Raw genomic sequence first — 16583 nt, 5'->3', positions numbered from 1 at the left:
TTTTCCGATCGGTCACGCTGGAGCGTGACAGGTCATCCGTATCTCGGGAGCGAGGACATTTGCCAGGGCAAGATTACAGTATTTACCCATATCTTGCTCTCCAAATGACCTCAAAACTCTTGCGCTTGATAAGGTGTAAGAGTTTTATAACACACTTAAAACATAAAAAATAAAATTTTAAAAAACATTTTATTTTTAAAACCCTACCCACTACTTGAAATTTATTTTAAAGCATAATTTTAAAAACTTTTAAAAAAACCGGAAAATATCTATTTTTAATACATAAATAATTAATGTTAAATATGTAGTGCATTTTTTTGATTTTTTATTAATATTTTGTGTGTTTGGGGGAGTTTCTCCTTCATAATAATAGGAACTCCAACTTACGGAGCTCCCCTCCGTGCCTACACACACTTGCAGTAATCTTCAATCCCTTTAGTACATTTGGAGAAATGCATCCATTGCTGGGAATTACACTGGACCACATTCTGGTGCGAATGTCGAACGTAATGGTGACAAGTTCATCTGTGCGCTGCAGGCCTGAACTCATTTTAAAATAAGGAAATAAACGCATCTTCAGAAATAGCAGAGACAAGTTCAATCGGAGCTCGTTATACCTCCAGCACCGCCCAGTGTGGTATCCCAGTGCACCACCTCAATTCTTTCAATTCCTTTTTTCCGTTCCGAAACGAAATCGGATGTATGCACCCGTGTGTTAATATCGATGGACCCTGCAATCCTGCAGATCACTCACTGTCTTGTGCTCGTAAACATTCAACCGATTTCAGAGCTGGACAGTGCACACTTCCTGGTTTGGTTTATGCTCAGTTCACGGTTACAGGGTGAAGCTGATATTATCTGGGCCGGGGTCTGTGCCTCTCCAGTGCAAGGACTGAGTCTGTGACTCTCTCCAGTGCAGGGACTGTGTCTCTCTCTCCAGTCCAAGGACTGTGTGTCTCTCTCTCCAGTGCAGGGACTGTGTGTGACTCTCTCCAGTGTAGAGACTGTGTGTCTCTCTCCAGTTCAGGGACTGTGTGTCTCTCTCTCTCCAGTCCAGGGACTGTGTGTGTCTCTCTCTCCAGTCCAGGGACAGTGTGTCTCTCTCCAGTGCAGGGACTGTGTGTCTCTCTCTCCAGTGCCTGGTCTGTGTGTGTCTCTCTCCAGTGCAGGGACTGTGTGTCTCTCTCCAGTCCAGGGACTGTGTGTGTCTCTCACCAGTGCAGGGACTATGTGTCTCTCTCCAGTCCAGGGACTGAGTGTCTCTCTCCAGTCCAGGGACTGAGTGTATCCCTCCAGTCCAGGGACTGTGTGTCTCTCTCCAGTCCAGGGACTGAATGTATCTCTCCAGTCCAGGGACTGTGTGTGTCTCCCTCCAGTCCAGGGACTGTGTGTCTCTCTCTCCAGTGCAGGAACTGTCTCTCTCTCCAGTGCAGGGACTGTGTGTCTCTCTCTCCAGTGCAGGGACTGTGTGTGGCTCTCTCCAGTGCAGGGACTGTCTCGCTCTCCAGTCCAAGGACTGTGTGTCTCTCTCCAGTGCAGGGACTGTGTGTCTCTCTCTCCAGTCCAGGGCCTGTGTGCGTCTCTCTCTCCAGTCCAGGGACTGTGTGTCTCTCCCTCCAGTCCAGGGACTGTGTGTCTCTCTCCAGTCCAGGGACTGTGTGTCTCTCTCCAGTGAAGACTGTGTGTCTCTCTCCGGTGCATGGACTATGTGACTCTCTCCAGTGAAGGGACTGTGTGTCTCTCCAGTGCAGGATTGTGTGTGTCTCTCTCTCTCCAGTGCAGGGACTGTGTGTCTTTCTCCAGTCCAGGGACTGTGTGTCTCTCTCTCTCTCCAGTGCAGGGACTGTGTCTCTCTCTCCAGTCCAGGGACTGTCTTCATGGGACCTCCTGGAAAATGCAGCAAAATAGTTGAAATGAACAATGATTATTATCTACACTGTATTCATGCATTTAAAGGACAGAATCAGTTACTTAGTTACTTTACTGAAACTATTGTAACTTTTCCAGCTCATATTTAAGGACCGATTGTCACCTGTGTTTACACCACTCCAGTACTTGTTTTAATACATTATTTGTTTCCTTATCGTGCGTTATAATGGGGCAGAAATTCCAGGCTCCTGGGTGTGTACGGAGTGTGTACGGAGTGTGTACGGGATGTGTACGGAGTGTGTACAGAGTGTGTACGGGATGTGTATGGAGTGTGTACAGGGCGTGTACTGAATGTGTACGGAGTGTGTCCGGTGTATGTACGAGATGTGTATGGAGTGTGAACGTGAAGTGTACGGGGTGTGTACGGAGTGTGTACAGAGTGTGTTCGGGATGTGTACGGAGTGTGTACAGAGTGTGTACAGGGCGTGTACGGAATGTGTACGGAGTGTGTACGGGATGTGTACGGAGTGTGTACGGGAAGTGTACGGGATGTGTACGGAGTGTTTACGGGATGTGTACGAAGTTTGTACGGAGTGTGTTCGGAGTGTGTACAGAGTGTGTACAGAGTCTGTACGGGATGTGCACAGTGTGTGTACAGAGTGTGTACAGAGTCTAAATGGAGAGTGTATGGACCCGGGAAGGCATCGCAAAAGCCATTTTTCAGTGCACTATGCGCAAGCGCTGAAAACCAACTTTTCCGATCAGTCACGCTGGAGTGTGACAGATCATCCATATCTCGGGAGCGAGGACATTTGCAAGGGCAAGATTGTGGTATTTACCCATATCTTGCCCTCCAAATGTCCTCAAAACTCTTGCGCTTGATACTTTAAACATAAAAAATAAAATTTTAAAAACACATTTTATTTTTAAAACCCTGTCCACTACATTAAATTTATTTTAAAGCATAATTTTAAAAACTTTTTAAAAATCGGAAAAATATCTATTTTTAATACATAAATAACTTTAATTTAAATTAATGTTAACTATGTAGTGTATTTTTCTATTTTTTATTAATGTTTTGTGTGTTTGGGGGAGTTTCTCCTTCATAATAATAGGAGCTTTTTCATAGTGTGCAACAAAAATATATTCCAGTGAAAAAGAAGGGAGGTAAGAGAAGGGATAACCAGCCGTGGATAACCAAGGAAATAAAGGAGAGTATCAAATCAAAGACCAATGCCTATAAGGTGGCCAAGGTTAGTGGGAAACTAGAGGATTGGGAAAATTTTAAACAACAGCAAAGAATGACTAAAAAAGCAATAAGGAAAGATAGATTACAAAGGTAAACTTGCGCAAAGCATAAAAACAGATAGTAAAAGCTTTTACAGATATATAAAACGGAAAAGAGTGACTAAAGTAAATGTTGGTCCCTTAGAAGATGAGAAGGGGGATTTAATAATGGGAAATGTGGAAATGGCTGAGACCTTAAACAATTATTTTGCTTCGGTCTTCACAGTGGAAGACACAAAAACCATGCCAAAAATTGCTGGTCACAGGAATGTGGGAAGGGAGGAGCTTGAGACAATCACTATCACTAGGAGGGTAGTGCTGGACAGGGTAATGGGACTCAAGGTAGACAAGTCCCCTGGTCCTGATGAAATGCATCCCAGGGTATTAAAAGAGATGGCAGAAGTTATAGCAGATGCATTCGTTATAATCTACCAAAATTCTCCGGACTCTGGTGAGGTACCAGCGGATTGGAAAGCAGCTAATGTAACGCCTCTGTTTAAAAAAGGGGGCAGACAAAAGGCAGGTAACTATAGGCCGGTTAGTTTAACATCTGTAGTGGGGAAAATGCTTGAAACTATCGTTAAGGAAGAAATAGCGGGACATCTAGATAGGAATAGTGCAATCAAGCAGACACAGCATGGATTCATGAAGGGGAAATCATGTTTAACTAATTTACTGGAATTCTTTGAGGATATAACGAGCATAGTGGATAGAGGTGTACTGATGGATGTGGTGTATTTAGATTTCCAAAAGGCATTCGATAATGTGCCACACAAAATGTTACTGCAGAAGATAAAGGCACGCGGAGTCAGAGGAAATGTATTAGCATGGATAGAGAATTGGCTGGCGAACAGAAAGCAGAGAGTCAGGATAAATGGGTCCTTTTTGGGTTGGAAATCGGTGGTTAGTGGTGTGCCACAGGGATTGGTGCTGGGACCACAACTGTTTACAATATACATAGATGACCTGGAAGAGGGGACAGGGTGTAGTGTAACAAAATTTGCAGAAGACACAAAGATTAGTGGGAAAGCGGGTTTTGTAGAGGACACAGAGAGGCTGCAAAGAGATTTGGATAGGTTAAGCGAATGGGTTAAGGTTTGGTAGATGAAATACAATGTCGAAAAGTGTGAGGTCATCCACCTTGGGAAAAAAAACAGTAAAAGGGAATATTATTTGAATGGGGAGAAATTACAACATGCTGAGGTGCAGAGGGACCTGGGGGTCCTTGTGCATGAAACTCTTTTTGGAGCTTATCTGCAAAACAAAAAACATTAAACCGTGCCACCCGACCTGGGTGACACAACAGACATTTACAAGGCCCCTTTTTTTTTTTTCCCTTTTTTTTTTGTGTTTTTCTTTTTTTGTTTTTTTTTTTGGGCACTAAAATCACAATTTTTCCCCAGTGCCCCCTATAAAAGGGAAGGGGGACACTAAAAGCACCGGCAATTAAATCAAATTAAACTTTAAAACGTAAAATCAAATTAAAATTTGGTTGCCGGGCGTGATGATGCACTCCAGTCCCTCCGGTGCCCACCTCTCGCGGAAGGCCGCGAGCGTACCGGTGGACACCGCGTGCTCCATCTCCAAGGACAGAGGCAGGCAGTCAGGTTGAACGACCCCCTCGACCGCCCGCTGCCTGGACCGGCTGATGGCACCCTTGGCCGTGCCCAGGAGCAGTCCTACGAGGAGGCCTTCGGACCTACCCGCTCCCCTCCGCACTCCTTGTGCATGAAACTCTTTTTGGAGCTTATCTGCAAAACAAAAAACATTAAACCGTGCCACCCGACCTGGGTGACACAACAGACATTTACAAGGCCCCTTTTTTTTTTTTCCCTTTTTTTTTTGTGTTTTTCTTTTTTTGTTTTTTTTTTTGGGCACTAAAATCACAATTTTTCCCCAGTGCCCCCTATAAAAGGGAAGGGGGACACTAAAAGCACCGGCAATTAAATCAAATTAAACTTTAAAACGTAAAATCAAATTAAAATTTGGTTGCCGGGCGTGATGATGCACTCCAGTCCCTCCGGTGCCCACCTCTCGCGGAAGGCCGCGAGCGTACCGGTGGACACCGCGTGCTCCATCTCCAAGGACAGAGGCAGGCAGTCAGGTTGAACGACCCCCTCGACCGCCCGCTGCCTGGACCGGCTGATGGCACCCTTGGCCGTGCCCAGGAGCAGTCCTACGAGGAGGCCTTCGGACCTACCCGCTCCCCTCCGCACTCCTTGTGCATGAAACTCTTTTTGGAGTTCACCTGCAAAACATAAAACATTAAACGGTGCCACCCGACCTGGGTGACACTCCAGACATTTACAAGGCCCTTTTTTTTCCCCCCCTTTTTTTTGTTTTTTTTTGTGTTTTTCTTTTTTTGTTTTTTTTTGGGCACTAAAATCACAATTTTCCCCAGTGCCCCCTATAAAAGGGAAGGGGGACACTAAAAGCACCGGCAATTAAAACAAATTAAACTTAAAAACGTAAAATCAAATTAAAATTTGGTTGCCGGGCGTGATGATGCACTCCAGTCCCTCCGGTGCCCACCTCTCGCGGAAGGCCGCGAGCGTACCGGTGGACACCGCGTGCTCCATCTCCAAGGACACCCTGGACCGGATGTAAGAGCGGAAGAGAGGCAGGCAGTCAGGTTGAACGACCCCCTCGACCGCCCGCTGCCTGGACCGGCTGATGGCACCCTTGGCCGTGCCCAGGAGCAGTCCTACGAGGAGGCCTTCGGACCTACCCGCTCCCCTCCGCACAGGGTGCCCAAAGATCAGGAGAGTGGGACTGAAGTGCAGCCAGAATTTCAGGAGCAGCCCCTTCAAATAATGGAACAGGGGCTGCAACCTCGTGCACTCAATAAAAACATGGAACACGGACTCCTCCAGACCGCAGAAATTGCAGGCGGCCTGGGAGTCCGTGAACCGGCTTTAAAATTTGTTGCACGGCACTGCTCCTCCTTGTGCATGAATCCCAAAAAAGTTAGGTTGCAGGTGCAGCAGGTAATCAGGAAGGCGAATGGAATGTTGGCCTTCATTGCGAGAGGGATGGAGTACAAAAGCAGGGAGGTCCTGCTGCAACTGTATAAGGTATTGGTAAGGCCGCACCTGGAGTACTGCGTGCAGTTTTGGTCACCTTACTTAAGGAAAGATATAATGGCTTTGGAGCAGGTACAGAGATGATTCACTAGGCTGATTCCGGAGATGAGGGGGTTACCTTATGATGATAGATTGAGTAGACTGGGTCTTTACTCCTTGGAGTTCAGAAGGATGAGGGGTGATCTTATAGAAACATTTAAAATCATGAAAGGGATAGACAAGATAGAGGCAGAGAGGTTGTTTCCACTGGTAGGGGAGACTAAAACTAGGGGGCACAGCCTCAAAATACAGCGGGGAGCCAATTTAAAACCGAGTTGAGAAGGAATTTCTTCTCCCAGAGGGTTGTGAATCTGTGGAATTCTCTGCCCAAGGAAGCAGTTGAGGCTAGCTCATTTAATGTATTCAAGTCACAGATTGATAGATTTTTAACCAATAAGGGAATTAAGGGTTACAAGGAGCGGACGGGTAAGTGGAGCTGAGTCCACGGCCAGATCAGCCATGATCTTTTTGAATGGCGGAGCAGGCTCGAGGGGATAGATGGCCTACTCCTGTTCCTAATTCTTATGTTCTTATGAACTCCAACTTACAGAGCTCCCCTCTGTGCCTACACACACTTGCAGTAATCTTTAATTCTTTTAGTACATTTGGAGAAATGCATCCATTCCTGGGAATGACACTGGACCACATTCTGGTGCGAATGTCGAACATAATGGTGACAAGTTCATCTGTGCGCTGCAGGCCTGAACACATTTTAAAATAAGGAAATAAATGCATCTTCAGAAATAGCAGAGACAAGTTCAATCGGAGCTCATTATACCTCCAGCACCGTCCAGTGTGGTATCCCAGTGCACCACCTCAATCCTTTCACTGCATTTTTTCCATCCCACATAATAACGAAATCGGATGTATGCACCCGTGTGTTAATATAGATGGACCCTGCAATCCTGCAGATCACTCACTGTCTTGTGCTCGTAAACATTCAACCGTTTTCAGAGCTGGACAGTGCACACTTCCTGGTTTGGTTTATGCTCAGTTCATGGCTACAGGGTGAAGCTGATATTACCTGGACCGGGTTCTGGCTCTCTCTCAGTGCAAGGACTGTGTCTGTGACTCTCTCCAGTGCAGGGACTGTGTGTGTCTCTCTCTCCAGTGCAGGGACTGTGTGTGTCTCTCTCTCCAGTGCAGGGACTGTGTGTTTCTCTCCAGTGCTGGGACTGTGTGTGTCTCTCTCCAGTGCTGGGACTGTGTGTGTCTCTCTCCAATGCAGGGACTGTCTCTCTCTCCACTCCAGGGACTGTGTCTCTCTCTCCAGTGCAGGGACTGTCTGGGTCTCTCTCCAGTCCAGGGACTGTGTGTATCTCTCCAGTCCAGGGACTGTGTGCCTCTCTCTCCAGTCCAGGGACTGTGTGTGTCTCTCTCTCCAGTTCAGGTCTGTCTTGATGGGACCTCCTGGAAAATTCAGCAAAATAGTTGAACAGAACGCTGATTATTAGCTACACTGTATTCATGCATTTAAAGGACAGAGTCAGTTACTTAGTTACTTTACTGAAACTATTGCAACTTTTGCAGCTCATCTTTGAGGACAGATTGTCACCTGTGTTTACACCACTCCAGTACTTGTTTTAATACATTATTTGTTTCCTTTTCGTGCGTTATAATGGGGCAGAAATTCCGGGCTCCCGGATGTGTACAGAGTGTGTACGGAGTGTGTACAGGGTGTGTACGGGATGTGTACAGCGTGTGTGCGGTGTGTGTACCGGGTGTGTACGGGGGTCTGTAAGGGGTATATACGGAGTGTGTACAGAGTGTGCACGGAGAGTATTTGGACTCAGGAAAGCATCGCAAAAGCCATTTTGCAGTGCACAATGCGCATGTGCTATAAATCAACTTTTCCGATCGGTCACGCTGGAGCGTGACAGGTCATCCGTATCTCGGGAGCGAGGACATTTGCCAGGGCAAGATTACAGTATTTACCCATATCTTGCTCTCCAAATGTCCTCAAAACTCTTGCGCTTGATAAGGCGTAAGAGTTTTATAACACACTTAAAACATAAAAAATAAAATTTTAAAAAACATTTTATTTTTAAAACCCTACCCACTACTTGAAATTTATTTTAAAGCATAATTTTAAAAACTTTAAAAAAAAACGGAAAATATCTATTTTTAATACATAAATAATTAATGTTAAATATGTAGTGCATTTTTTTGATTTTTTATTCATATTTTGTGTGTTTGGGGGAGTTTCTCCTTCATAATAATAGGAACTCCAACTTACGGAGCTCCCCTCCATGCCTACACACACTTGCAGTAATCTTTAATCCTTTTAGTACATTTCGAGAAATGCATCCATTCCTGGGAATGACACTGGACCACATTCTGGTGCGAATGTCGAACATAATGGTGACAAGTTCATCTGTGCGCTGCAGGCCTGAACTCATTTTAAAATAAGGAAATAAACGCATCTTCAGAAATAGCAGAGACAAGTTCAATCGGAGCTCATTATACCTCCAGCACCGTCCAGTGTGGTATCCCAGTGCACCACCTCAATCCTTTCACTGCATTTTTACCATCCCACATAAACGAAATCGGATGTATGCACTCGTGTGTTAATATAGATGGACCCTGCAATCCTGCAGATCACTCACTGTCTTGTGCTCGTAAACATTCAACCGTTTTCAGAGCTGGACAGTGCACACTTTCTGGTTTGGTTTATGCTCAGTTCATGGCTACAGGGTGAAGCTGATATTACCTGGACCGGGTTCTGGCTCTCTCTCAGTGCAAGGACTGTGTCTGTGACTCTCTCCAGTGCAGGGACTGTGTGTGTCTCTCTCTCCAGTGCAGGGACTGTGTGTGTCTCTCTCTCCAGTGCAGGGACTGTGTGTTTCTTTCCAGTGCTGGGACTGTGTGTGTCTCTCTCCAGTGCTGGGACTGTGTGTGTCTCTCTCCAATGCAGGGACTGTCTCTCTCTCCAGTCCAGGGACTGTGTCTCTCTCTCCAGTGCAGGGACTGCCTGTGTCTCTCTCCAGTCCAGGGACTGTGTGTATCTCTCCAGTCCAGGGACTGTGTGTCTCTCTGCAGTCCAGGGACTTTGTGTGTCTCTCCAGTCCAGGGACTGTGTGTGTCTCTCTCTCCAGTCCAGGGACTGTGTGCCTCTCTCTCCAGTCCAGGGACTGTGTGCCTCTCTCTCCAGTCCAGTGACTGTGTGTCTCTCTCCAGTCCAGGGACTGTGTGCCTCTCTCTCCAGTCCAGGGACTGTGTGTGTCTCTCTGCAGTCCAGGGACTGTGTGCCTCTCTCTCCAGTCCAGCGACTGTATGTGTCTCTCTCCAGTCCAGGGACTGTGTGTCTCTCTCCAATCCAGGGACTCTGTGTGTGTCTCTCCAGTCCAGGGACTGTGTGTGTCTCTCTCTCCAGTTCAGGTCTGTCTTGATGGGACCTCCTGGAAAATTCAGCAAAATAGTTGAACAGAACGCTGATTATTAGCTACACTGTATTCATGCATTTAAAGGACAGAGTCAGTTACTTAGTTACTTTACTGAAACTATTGCAACTTTTGCAGCTCATCTTTGAGGACAGATTGTCACCTGTGTTTACACCACTCCAGCACTTGTTTTAATACATTATTTGTTTCCTTTTCGTGCGTTATAATGGGGCAGAAATTCCGGGCTCCCGGATGTGTACAGAGTGTGTACGGAGTGTGTACAGGGTGTGTACGGGATGTGTACAGCGTGTGTGCGGTGTGTGTACCGGGTGTGTACGGGGGTCTGTAAGGGGTATATACGGAGTGTGTACAGAGTGTGCACGGAGAGTATTTGGACTCAGGAAAGCATCGCAAAAGCCATTTTTCAGTGCACAATGCGCATGTGCTATAAATCAACTTTTCCGATCGGTCACGCTGGAGCGTGACAGATCATCCGTATCTCGGGAGCGAGGACATTTGCCAGGGCAAGATTACAGTATTTACCCATATCTTGCTCTCCAAATGTCCTCAAAACTCTTGCGCTTGATAAGGCGTAAGAGTTTTATAACACACTTAAAACATAAAAAATAAAATTTTAAAAAACATTTTATTTTTAAAACCCTACCCACTACTTGAAATTTATTTTAAAGCATAATTTTAAAAACTTTAAAAAAAAACGGAAAATATCTATTTTTAATACATAAATAATTAATGTTAAATATGTAGTGCATTTTTTTGATTTTTTATTAATATTTTGTGTGTTTGGGGGAGTTTCTCCTTCATAATAATAGGAACTCCAACTTACGGAGCTCCCCTCCGTGCCTACACACACTTGCAGTAATCTTTAATCCTTTTAGTACATTTGGAGAAATGCATCCATTCCTGGGAATGACAGTGGACCACATTCTGGTGCGAATGTCGAACATAATGGTGACAAGTTCATCTGTGCGCTGCAGGCCTGAACTCATTTAAAAATAAGGAAATAAACGCATCTTCAGAAATAGCAGAGACAAGTTCAATCGGAGCTCGTTATACCTCCAGCACTGCCCAGTGTGGTATCCCAGTGCACCACCTCAATTCTTTCAATTCCTTTTTTCCGTTCCGAAACGAAATCGGATGTATGCACCCGTGTGTTAATATCGATGGACCCTGCAATCCTGCAGATCACTCACTGTCTTGTGCTCGTAAACATTTAACCGATTTCAGAGCTGGACAGTGCACACTTCCTGGTTTGGTTTATGCTCAGTTCACGGTTACAGGGTGAAGCTGATATCATCTGGGCCGGGGTCTGTGCCTCTCCAGTGCAGGGACTGAGTCTGTGACTCTCTCCAGTGCAGGGACTGAGTCTGTGACTCTCTCCAGTGCAGGGACTGTGTCTCTCTCTCCAGTCCAAGGACTGTGTGTCTCTCTCTCCAGTGCAGGGACTGTGTGTGACTCTCTCCAGTGTAGAGACTGTGTGTCTCTCTCCAGTTCAGGGACTGTGTGTCTCTCTCTCTCCAGTCCAGGGACTGTGTGTGTCTCTCTCTCCAGTCCAGGGACAGTGTGTCTCTCTCCAGTCCAGGGACTGTGTGTCTCTCTCTCTCCAGTGCAGGGACTGTGTGTCTCTCTCTCCAGTGCACGGTCTGTGTGTGTCTCTCTCCAGTGCACGGTCTGTGTGTGTCTCTCTCCAGTGCAGGAACTGTGTGTCTCTCTCCAGTCCAGGGACTGTGTGTCTCTCTCTCCAGTGCAGGGTCTGTCTGTGTCTCTCTCCAGTCCAGGGACTGTGTGTGTCTCTCTCCAGTGCAGGGACTGTCTCTCTCTCCAGTCCAAGAACTGTGTCTCTCTCTCTCTCTCCAGTGCAGGGACTGTCTTGATGGGACCTCCTGGATAATGCAGCGAAATAGTTGAAAAGAACGCTGATTATTAGCTACACTGTATTCATGCATTTAAAGGACAGAGTCAGTTACTTAGTTACTTTACTGAAACTATTGCAACTTTTCCAGCTCATATTTAAGGACAGATTGTCACCTGTGTTTACACCACTCCAGAACTTGTTTTAATACATTATTTATTTCCTTATCGTGCGTTATAATGGGGCAGAAATTCCGAGCTCCTGGGTTTGTACGGGGTCTGTACGGAGTGTGTATGGGATGCGTACAGAGTGTGTACGGAGAGTGTATGGACCCAGGAAGGCATCGCAAAAGCCATTTTTCAGTGCACAATGCGCATGCGCTGAAAACCAACTTTTCCGATCGGTCACCGATCATCCGTATCTCGGGAGCGAGGACATTTGCCAGGGCAAGATTGCACTTGATAAGGTGTAAGAGTTTTAAAACATACTTAAAACATAAAAAATAAAATTTAAAAAACACTTTATTTTTAAAACCCTGCCCACTACATTAAATTTATTTTAAAGCATAATTCAAAAAACTTTTTAAAAAAACGGAAAGTATCTATTTTTAATACATAAATAACTTTAATTTAAATTAATGTTAAATATGTAGTGCATTTTTTTTTATTAATGTTGTGTGTTTGGGGGAGTTTCTCCTTCATAATAATAAGAATTCCAACTTACGGAGCTCCCCTCCGTGCCTACACACACTTGCAGTAATCTTCAATCCCTTTAGTACATTTGGAGAAATGCATCCATTCCTGGGAATGACACTGGACCACATTCTGGTGCGAATGTCGAACGTAATGGTGACAAGTTCATCTGTGCGCTGCAGGCCTGAACTCATTTTAAAATAAGGAAATAAACGCACCTTCAGAAATAGCAGAGACAAGTTCAATCGGAGCTCGTTATACCTCCAGCACCGCCCAGTGTGGTATCCCAGTGCACCACCTCAATCCTTTCACTGCCTTTTTTCCGTCCCGCATAAACGAAATCGGATGTATGCACCCGTGTGTTAATATCGATGGACCCTGCAATCCTGCAGATCACTCACTGTCTTGTGCTCGTAAACATTCAACCGTTTTCAGAGCTGGACAGTGCACACTTCCTGGTTTGGTTTATGCTCAGTTCATGGTTACAGGGTGAAGCTGATATTATCTGGGCCGGGGTCTGTGTCTCTCTCTCCAGTCTAGGGACTGTGTGTGTCTCTCTCTCTCTCTCTCTCCAGTCCAGGGACTGTGTGTGTCTCTCTCTCTCTCTCTCTCCAGTCCAGGGACTGTGTGTGTCTCTCTCTCTCTCTCTCTCCAGTCCAGGGACTGTGTGTGTCTCTCTCTCTCTCTCTCTCTCCAGTCCAGGGACTGTGTGTGTGTTTCTCTCTCTCCAGTGCAGGGATTGTGTTTCTCCGGCAGGATTACAGCAGCAGCCATGGGTTGGGTGTTTGCCAGAATGATGCCGGTCATGTGATCTTGCTATTTGGAGCAGGTCATATGACAAGCCGCCAGCGGGGTTCCCCATTCTCGGGCTGTGCAGCGAGCAGGCAGTCTCTCTCTCTCTCTCCGGCTCTCTGAGTCCTGTACTCCATGGCGATGGTGTGGCTCTTGCTGCTGCTGGGTGTGAGCGGCGCCCTGGGATATTTCTCCTCGGACGAGGTGCTGTCCTTGCCGGGTCTGAGCACCAGACTCAACTTCAGGCAGTGGTCCGGCTACCTGCAGGCTGCTCCGGGCATACATCTGCACTACTGGTAAGTGAATGTGTCGGTGCCTGGTCCCACAGCGGGCTGAGAGAGGCTGCCCTGGTATTGTGGACCAGGCACCAGTCCCCCGGGCTCCTTATCTCGCAGTGGGTGCAATACACCAGGGAGCTGGCAGCTTGGCTCCCGGCTCTGGGCATTGCCACTGGGCAAAGGGCTCGGCTCTGGGGGCGATTGAGGGAAACCGAGTAGTCTTTGCAACTTCCACTCACTTTCCAGTTAACCCCTGCTGCAACGTGTGTGTGTGTGTGTGTGGAATGTCCTCACTTGTCGAATCCAGTGTTTGGGATCTCACAGGAAGAATGGGCGAGCTAACAGAATGTGGCTGGTGTCTGTGGAACCTGGAACCAGCCAGAGTCAGAGAGGAGGAGGGAGCAATAAGCCTGTCAAAGCCAGGGCTCTCTGACTGTACCCATGTCCTCTCCTGTTAATGTCTTGATTTGCATTGGATGGGTTGTGTGTGATGGAGGAGGTCACAGAATCCTGGAGGGAACCTGACTGAGGAAGATTTGTGGGATGTTTGAGGGGTTTTAGCACAGGATTTTTATTGTACTGTGGTTAAATTAAATACTTAATTTATGGACTATTTGCAAATGACAGTTTAAAAGGGGTGATCGTATCATGTGCAAGTTGTGGGTTTGCCAAAGATTTCTTTGTCCCTTTTTAAGACGATGCCACTCTAAGGGAGCACAAGCCTCTTTGACAGACTGTCAGTGCAGGGGAGAATCACTCTGGGGAGGGAGGTTATTATTTGATAAACTCAGCCCCTCATGCACAACATGGATTTGTTGCTCAAATTTCCCCCCCCCCCCTCCAAAACTTTCTCCATTGCCAGTTGTATCTGGTTGAAATGTCACAGTCACTGATGATCACTCAGAAGTCATCTGGGGCTTGCAGATTGTCCCAGACCTTGGGGTTTTATCTGTGCTTTTCTCTCTCTCTCTCAGAAGATTACATGCTGCTGGGGAGGGTGTCTAATCCTGATGCTTCAGGCATCATCATATGCGACAGGTCTTTCCCTGCTGTCATTTTCATATGTTCCTGCTTCTGAGAAACAAGTGTCTCTCGCAAAGAGAAGTCAGAGAGAGACTCTTGTGATGAAACCTAACGAAAGCAAGGATTTGAAACTGATATTCTCGGAATTTTGCATTTGGTGACCATTCTTCAGGCAGGATCCTAAACTGTGATTGGTGGGGATGGGGGTGGAACTATTCAACAAAAAATAAAAGGAAGACTAGCATTTATATCGCACCTTTCACAACCTCAAGCTGTCCCAAGTTGCTTTACAGCCAATGAAGTACTTTTGAAATGTAGTCACTGTTGTAATGTGGGAAAAGCAGCAGCCAATTTGCACACAGCAAGCTCCCACAAACATCCATCATTATAGGCAGTCCCTCGAAATCGAGGAAGACTTGCTTCCACTCTTAAAATGAGTCCTTAGGTGGCTGAACAGTCCAATACGGGAACCACAGTCTCTGTCACAGGTGGGACAGACAGTCGTTGAGGGAAAGGGTGGGTGGGACAGGTTTGCCGCACGCTCCTTCCGCTGCCTGCGCTTGATTTCTGCATGTTCTCGGCGATGAGACTCTGTGCTCAGCGCCCTCCCGGATACACTTTCTCCACTTAGAGCAGTCTTTGGCCAGGGACTCTCAGGTGTCAGTGGGGATGTTGCACTTTATCCCACAAACAGCAATATGATGAATGATCAGCTTATCTGGGTTTAGTGATGTTGGTTGAGGGATTGATTTGAGGAAACCCCTCCCCCCCCCCCCCACTGCTCGTCTATGAAATAGTGCCATGTGATTTTTTTTTTTAGATCTATCTGAGAGAGCAGACGGGGCCTCAACTTAATGTCTCATCTAAACTGACAGTGCAGCACTTCCTCAGCGCTTCAAGGGTTAATGAGAATAGTTCAGGATTGGAATCTTTTGCCAGAAATTGAATGTGAGGTGATTTGGAGGAAGGCCAGGAGGTGGGATAATGGGTCAAGATTTCAAACGTGCTATTGCTGCTGATTTAAAACTTATCTTGTGTAAACCCGCTCCCCTGAAGGTGAGTTGATAGAGTAAATAGCGGACTCCTGCAGATTAAGAAAGCTGATTGCTGAGTGGGCTAATCGCGGGTGGGGCACTGGTAAGATGTGCAACAATTGACTCCTGTGACCTTTGGCTAAGGGAAATTAGCCCGAGTCCCTGAAGGAATGTAAGGAACAGGAGGAGGACATTGAGCCCCTGGGCCTGTTCCAGCATTGTTAGCTCCGGACTGATCTGCATCTCACCACTATTTTCCTGCCATTACTCCATACCATAAAATCACAGAAATTTACAGCATGGAAGGAAGCCATTTGGCCCATTGTGTCCGTGCCGGCCGACCAAGAGCTATCCAGCCTAATCCCACTTTCCAACTCTTGGTCCGTAAGCCCTGTAAGTTACGGCACTTCAGGTGCACATCCAAGTACTTTTTAAATGTGGTGAGGGTTTCTGCCTCAACCACCCTTTCAGGCAGTGAGTTCCAGACCCCCACCACCCTCTGGGTGAAGACATTTCCCCTCAAATCTCCTCTAAACCTCTCCTCCCCCCCCCCCCCCCATTACATTAAATTTATGCCCCCTGCTAGTTGACCCCTTTGCTAAGGGAAATAGATCCTTCCTATTCACTCTATCTGGGTCCCTCATAATTTTATACACCTCAATAAGGTCTCCCCTCAGCCTCCTCTGTTCCAAAGAAAACAAGCCCAGCCTATCCATTCTTTCCTCATCGCTAAAATTCTCCAGTCCAGGCAACATCCTGGTAAATCTTCTCTGTACCCTTGATACACGTGTGTGTGTGTGTGTGTGTGTGTGTGTGTGTGTGTGTAGTTGGCGAAATAAAAACATGAATTGAAATCTGGATCACATAGGTGGGAAAGTGGGTTTCTATTTTAAGAACATAGAAATTACAACACGGAAACTGGCTGTTTGTCCCACCCAGGGTGTGTTGGTGTTTACCCTTCACACGGGCAGTACCCTGGACCCATGTGCCCACCCTGTTCCCCCTTTCTTTCATCCAGCTAACTGACTTCTTTACTGTTGACATGGTCTCTGCTTCAGTCAGGACCCCATAAGGACCCCAGCCTGAGGAATGTTGCAGTCCCCCGATTAACACCTTGCGCCTTCCTTCAATCACGGGACAATCTCCTTCCGTTTCCCAGATTGGAGAGCGGAGCTAGAAGCTGGCTCTGGACCCTGAGGCTGTTCTGAGAGCAGCCGGGAAGTGAAGGGGAAGGAG

At 46.6% G+C, this 16583-nt stretch overlaps 2 protein-coding genes across 3 annotated transcripts in view; one reads left to right on the top strand and one right to left on the bottom strand.

Moving 5' to 3' along the window:
• Nucleotides 1-313: 313 nt before the first annotated feature.
• LOC139278689 (uncharacterized) lies at nucleotides 314-12822 on the bottom strand. 2 transcript variants are annotated; one of them, XM_070897734.1, is made up of 2 exons: nucleotides 12439-12822; nucleotides 314-1887 (listed from the first exon to the last, which is right to left on the bottom strand). In XM_070897734.1, exon 2 carries the CDS (start codon nucleotides 1877-1879, stop codon nucleotides 836-838), a length of 1044 nt encoding a protein of 347 aa, XP_070753835.1. In that variant the 5' UTR covers nucleotides 1880-1887; nucleotides 12439-12822; the 3' UTR covers nucleotides 314-835. The 2 variants fall into 2 exon arrangements, 1 of the variants encoding a protein (XP_070753835.1); XR_011596335.1 differs by lacking the exon at nucleotides 314-1887 and adding an exon at nucleotides 10635-11559.
• A 241-nt stretch (nucleotides 12823-13063) lies between these two features.
• LOC139278687 (lysosomal protective protein) overlaps nucleotides 13064-16583 on the top strand; it is a 40594-nt gene continuing 37074 nt past the window's right edge. Inside the window, exon 1 of the mRNA XM_070897733.1 lies at nucleotides 13064-13308. Coding sequence (XP_070753834.1) covers nucleotides 13148-13308 — 161 coding nt within the window. The 5' untranslated portion in view covers nucleotides 13064-13147. The remainder of the gene's footprint in view (nucleotides 13309-16583) is intronic.

This window comes from Pristiophorus japonicus, chromosome 13, assembly GCF_044704955.1.
Source record: "Pristiophorus japonicus isolate sPriJap1 chromosome 13, sPriJap1.hap1, whole genome shotgun sequence".
In the NCBI taxonomy this organism is placed as follows: Eukaryota; Metazoa; Chordata; class Chondrichthyes; family Pristiophoridae; genus Pristiophorus; species Pristiophorus japonicus.
The sequence above is the reverse complement of the archived record's forward strand: the minus strand, read 5'-3'. Positions and strand labels throughout refer to the sequence as shown.

Excerpts from the sequence above, each read along its gene's own strand:
- LOC139278689 (XM_070897734.1), bottom strand. The coding sequence starts at position 1,879 with ATGAAGACAGTCCCTGGACTGGAGAGAGAGACACAGTCCCTGCACTGG.